This window comes from Oryzias melastigma, linkage group LG9 (assembly GCF_002922805.2).
Source record: "Oryzias melastigma strain HK-1 linkage group LG9, ASM292280v2, whole genome shotgun sequence".
In the NCBI taxonomy this organism is placed as follows: Eukaryota; Metazoa; Chordata; class Actinopteri; order Beloniformes; family Adrianichthyidae; genus Oryzias; species Oryzias melastigma.
This window is the reverse complement of record NC_050520.1, coordinates 11,888-17,673: the sequence shown is the minus strand read 5'-3', so window position 1 is coordinate 17,673 and position 5,786 is coordinate 11,888. Positions and strand designations below refer to the sequence as shown.

At 45.4% G+C, this 5,786-nt stretch overlaps 1 protein-coding gene across 1 annotated transcript in view; it reads left to right on the top strand.

Annotated features, from left to right (window-relative positions):
* LOC112142087 (A disintegrin and metalloproteinase with thrombospondin motifs 3) overlaps positions 1-5,786 on the top strand; it is a gene marked incomplete at its 3' end in the record, with an annotated part of 46,962 nt that overhangs the window by 29,635 nt on the left and 11,541 nt on the right. Inside the window, exon 4 of the mRNA XM_024265342.2 lies at positions 767-923. Within this exon, the coding sequence (XP_024121110.1) occupies positions 767-923 (157 nt within the window). The remainder of the gene's footprint in view (positions 1-766; positions 924-5,786) is intronic.

Sequence of the window (5,786 nt, the reverse complement as noted above, 5' to 3'; positions counted from 1 at the left end):
ATCGGTGCTGGCCTACATTTGATTCACATTTCTGATGTGACATTGTTGGAGAAGAAGTTTTCTGTTTGAGTTCAAACAGGACAAATTCACAGCAGAATTTCTTTTACTCTTATTGTTCCTCTTTTACCCCTCTATTGTTCCTCTTTTACCCCTCTATTGTTCCTCTTTTACCCCTCTATTGTTCCTCTTTTACTCCTCTATTGTTGCTCCTTTACCCCTCTATTGTTCCTCTTTTACCCCTCTATTGTTCCTCTTTTACCCCTCTATTGTTCCTCTTTTACTCCTCCATTGTGGCTCTTTTACCCCTCTATTGTTCCTCTTTTACCCCTCCATTGTTCCTCTTTTACCCCTCCATTGTTCCTCTTTTACCCCTCTATTGTTCCTCTTTTACCCCTCTATTGTTCTTCTTTTACCCCTCTATTGTTCCTCTTTTACCCCTCTATTGTGGCTCTTTTACCCCTCTATTGTTCCTCTTTTACCCCTCTATTTTGGCTCTTTTACCCCTCTATTTTGGCTCTTTTACCCCTCTATTGTTCCTCTTTTACTCCTCTATTGTTCCTCTTTTACCCCTCTATTGTTCCTCCTTTACCCCTCTATTGTGGTTCTTTTACCCCTCTATTGTGGCTCTTTTACCCCTCTATTCCTAAAAACCTCTACTCTGATTGTGACTCAATGTTCTGTCTACTATAGGACATCAGCTGCTGGACTGTAATCTCAGCCCTGAACTCCTTCATTTTCCAGGTTCTGACCCGGTTTTGTTCTGCAGGCCGGCATGATCCGCACAGATTCTGACGAGTACTTCATCGAGCCGCTGGAGAAGGACACTCAGGAGCTGGAGGACCAGGGCCGGGTCCACGTGGTCTACCGCCGGTCGGCCTTGCTGCGCGCCGCCCCCCAGGTGTTGGTGGACTTCCAGGTCCGAGGTAGGACGCCCCGCAGGGTCGGAGGGGGGGGTTGCCCCGCAGGTTCGGGGGTAGGGGTGGGACGCTCCGCAGGGTCGTGGGGGGGTGACTCCCCGCAGGGTCGGGGGGGGGCACCTCATGGCTCCATTCCGGTCGTGTTGACGAACGCAGCCGTGAAGACATGAGTCTAGAATGAACGACTGACGTCACGCCGTCCAGTCTTCTGCCAGGTTCGCAGCGTGGATGAGACCCCCCCACTGACCAATGGGGGGCATGAAACTGTGACCCCCCATGTGGTGCATGAGATCCAGACTGGATCATCGTCCTGATGCTCTTCACGTCTGGTCTGACCTCCTGACAGACGGCGAGAGGACGGCCCCCCCGACCGTTTGCTCTGAAACCTGCCGACGCGGCGCCGAGCTGTCCGGAGCTTCAGACCAAACTTCAGAAAAAGTCTTCAGATGATGAGCGTGCACGTGAGCGGCTCCGTGCACGCTCATCATTTTCCTGCCGTGAAGCTTCCAGATCTTTGGAAGCAAACTCTGCTCCTATTGGCCCTCTGAAGTGGCCTGATCAGGCTCCGCCCACAGCTCTGCAGCAAATGTGAAATCAAAAAAAGTTTGTCATGACTTTGATGTCCCCCCACCCCCCAGTTTGAGCTGATCTGTGGAATTCTCCGGTAAACCGTTACCGTGGACATCAGACGGCTCTGAGGAGGACTCAGCAGGTCCGGTCTGACGCCTTCAGGGCCGTTTGGATTCCTGCTGTGTTTGTGTTCTCTCGGCTTTGTGGGACGTTTGAGTTCCTCCGTGTTCCTCCTGGAAAACTGAGCTTCCATCCATCCAGGAACCCTCACCGCAGATCAGATCCTGTTTCAGCTTCTGCTGCCACGCTTCAGCTAAAGCTGGGTCATTTATTCCTGACTGAGTTAGGATTTGATCAATAAACTTTAGGTTGATGGTTTGAAGCCGAGAGTCTAAACCATTGACTGTATATAGACATGGACAGAGCAAATGCAGCCAAATGAAGCCGATTCAATCGCCATTTCTCTGTGATACAGACGCCGCCATGTTGGAGCCAGTCGACAGTGATCTGAGTCACGTGTCTGTGAACACCGCCGTCACCAATCAGGAGTGAGCTTGTTGGAAAGCCACACCCCTTCCTCTGAAAGCTACTCAGGAGAATCCGTCAATCATTTTGAACGTGGGGGCCAGCAGGCTCCGCCTACTTTTATTGAGGCATCTGATTGGTCGGTTTATAACTTAAATATCTTGCAATAAAGAAAAACACCAGGGGGGCGGGGCCACTTAGTCCAGTACCTGTTTACAGTCAATGTTCCAGACAAAGATGTCATGTTTCTGAGAGGCGTGTCGTTTCTGCACCTGCTGGTTCCTGATGAGAAGAGTTTGATCCCACACCTGAAGAGGGCGGAGACAAAACTGCACCTGAGCGGCTGGTGATGATGATGATGAAGGTGCTGCTTTCCACTTTTCAAACCAAAGTAAAACTTTCATCTCCAAACTGCTGACTCCTCCTTGATTCCTAAAGGAATTTTAATGTCAGAAGTTTTAAAAAACTTTTGTTTCTAAAACCAGAAATCGATGTTTTTCTCACGACCAGGAACCTTTTAGGAGTAAAATATATTTAGTAAAATAACAGCAAAAGACAGAATTCTCCAAATGAATAAAAACATTAGAATTGATCAAACCATTAAAATGTTTTTATAAATAAAATCATTCATGTTTCATGTATTTATGGTGGTTTCTGTTAACCAGACGCTGGGGGAATCTGGCGTGCTGAGAAACGTTCCTTCCTGTCGTTGATCACATGACTTCAGGAACAGACTTCTATTGGTTGTGAGGAATCCGTGGAGATCACCCAGATCGGGGGGGTCACCTTAGACAGACGGGGGCGTGGGGGCGGGCTCAGACAAACGGAGCAGTGACAGGTTTATCCAGCAGATCTACGGACCTGAGAAACCTCAGGTAGCAAGGAGCTGCTAAATGTGCAGAGTCCCTTTGGAGGCCGACCGAACATCAAACCTGAAACCGCGTCGGGTCCAGACAGACGGTCAGAGTCTCCGGAATCCTGGTCTGAACCGGAGCGGCCGGCCCGGCTGATGGACAGGAAACTTTCAAGCTTTAAAGTGTTCAAGCTTTCATTTCAATCCTGTAAATCCCAGATTAACAAATGACTTCTATAGGATTCAGACTTTATTTGACTTTTCAGAATATTCTTCACATCCTGACTTTTTATTCAAAATCAAAACCAATTTCTCCAAGTTCTTTCTATTTTTATTCTCAGTCAAAGTTTTCAAACTTAAAAATCTTCAAATTCTAAACATTATTAGTGAGTTTTTCTATTGAAATATATTTGTACGGTGGCCCTGAAGGTCCTCCTCCACTTCACATCATGGTGGAAACAGAGCAGCACGTCTGAGCGGTTCGATCCGGTACCTTCAGAAGTGTTGGTGTGTTTTAACAATCCTTCAGACACAAGGGGTTACACGTGCAGCTGAAAAAAAACCTGCAGCTGAAACAAAACCTGCAGCTGAAGCAAAACCTGCGGCTGAAACAAAACCTGCAGCTGAAACAAAACCTGCAGCTGAAACAAAACCTGCAGCTGAAATAAAACCTGCAGCTGAAAAAAAACCTGCAGCTGAAGCAAAACCTGCGGTTGAAACAAAACCTGCATCTGAAATAAAACCTGCAGCTGAAATAAAACCTGCAGCTGAAACAAAACCTGCAGCTGAAATAAAACCTGCGGCTGAAACAAAACCTGCAGCTGAAACAAAACGTGCAGCTGAAACAAAACCTGCAGCTGAAACAAAACCTGCAGCTGCAATAAAACCTGCAGCTGAAAAAAAAACTGCAGCTGAAACAAAACCTGCAGCTTAAATAAAACCTGCAGCTGAAAAAAACCTGCAGCTGAAACAAAACCTGCAGCTTAAATAAAACCTGCAGCTGAAAAAAACCTGCAGCTGAAATAAAACCTGCGGCTGAAACAAAACCTGCAGCTGAAACAAAATGTGCAGCTGAAAAAAACCTGCAGCTGAAACAAAACCTGCAGCTGAAACAAAACTTGCACCTGCAGCTCAGATTAGGTCAGATTAGGTCAGATTAGGTCAGATCAGGACTGTCTTTAGAGGTGAGCATTTCAGATGAATGTTTACCAAACGACTTTATCCTTAGATTATGATTTTTTCATCATGACTTTTACCTCCCAAACTTCAGGATTTACCTATAAATTAGCTTCACGTGACTCACTTATATCCTGTTTGTTTGGGATGTTTTGGTTGCTGTGGAGTTCGTTCAGGAAGCTTAGAGGTTCAGATGTTTGTCTCGTTTCAAAAGTCTGAGACGTTTCTGGCTTCTGCTTCAACTCTTCCTCCAGATTTCGATTCTTACGTTTTGCATTTCAGAGAAGTTCTCCACTCACAGACATTTCAGGTGTTCAGTTGCGTCATTCGATGCTTTTCCTCCTGCAAACGTTTGTTTGAATGAATCTGTTTCGGTTTCTCAGATGAAAACTTTCACCTCTCAAAAAAAAAACAAGTCAGAAGAAGTTTGAACTGAAACATTCTCTATGTAGATGTATGTGTGAGGGAGAATATGTGCATGTGAGTGCACGTGTGCGTGTGCATGTGTGTGTCTATATTCATATGCATTTGTTTGTTTGGATCTACGTGCATATGTGTGTATATTTGTGTGTGTGTATTGTATGTGTTGTGTCTGTATTGTGTGTATTGTGTGTATTGTGTGTGTTGTGTGTATTGTGTGTATTGTGTGTATTGTATTGTGTGTATTGTGTGTTGTCTGTATTGTGTGTATTGTGTGTATTGTATTGTGTGTATTGTGTGTTGTGTGTTTTGTGTGTTGTGTGTGTTGTGTATATTGTGTGTGTTGTGTGTATTGTGTGTATTGTGTGTTTTGTGTGCATTGTGTGTATTGTATAGTGTGTGTTGTGTGTTGTGTGTATTGTGTGTATTGTGTGTGTTGTGTGTATTGTGTGTATTGTGTGTTGTGTGTGTTGTGTATTGTGTGTATCGTGTGTTGTGTGTATTGTGTGTATCGTGTGTTGTGTGTATTGTGTGTGTTGTGTGTGTATTGTGTGTATTGTGTGTATTGTGTGTTGTGTGTGTTGTGTATTGTGTGTATCGTGTGTTGTGTGTATTGTGTGTATCGTGTGTTGTGTGTATTGTGTGTGTTGTGTGTGTATTGTGTGTATTGTGTGTATTGTGTGTTGTGTGTGTTGTGTATTGTGTGTATCGTGTGTTGTGTGTATTGTGTGTTTGTGTGTATTGTGTGTATTGTGTGTGTTGTGTGTGTTTTGTGTGTGTTGTGTGTGTTTTGTGTTTGTGTGTATTGTGTGTATTGTGTGTATTGTGTGTGTTGTGTGTATTGTGTGTTTGTGTGTATTGTGTGTATTGTGTGTGTTTTGTGTAATGTGTGTGTTGTGTGTGTTTTGTGTGTTGTGTACGTCAGTTGCTGGTAGAGGTCTTCAGGCGGTTCTTGCTCTCGTTCGGAGCTGCGGCTCTAAAATCTTCATTTTCGAGATGCCAGATGTGAGAGAAAACACTTACCCCCCCGCTCACCGGGGGAGGAGTTTGTGTTCCCGTCAGGAAAACCAGCGTGGGAGCTTTGATAGTTTTCCTGCTTGATGCTGAGACTCTGCAGCAGATCAAGTCCATGTTTCCCGCCTGGTCTGGTCCAGAATTCTGACCCGATGACCTCGGTGACCCCGGTGACCCCGGTGAGGTCTTACCGTCTCTGACGTGGAGATAATTAGTGAGGAGCTGACGGTGGAACCTCCTCCTGATGCCGAGCTGCTCCTCTTTCCCGTCTGACAAATATCTGAAATTCTTCGTGCTTGTTGTGAATCTGC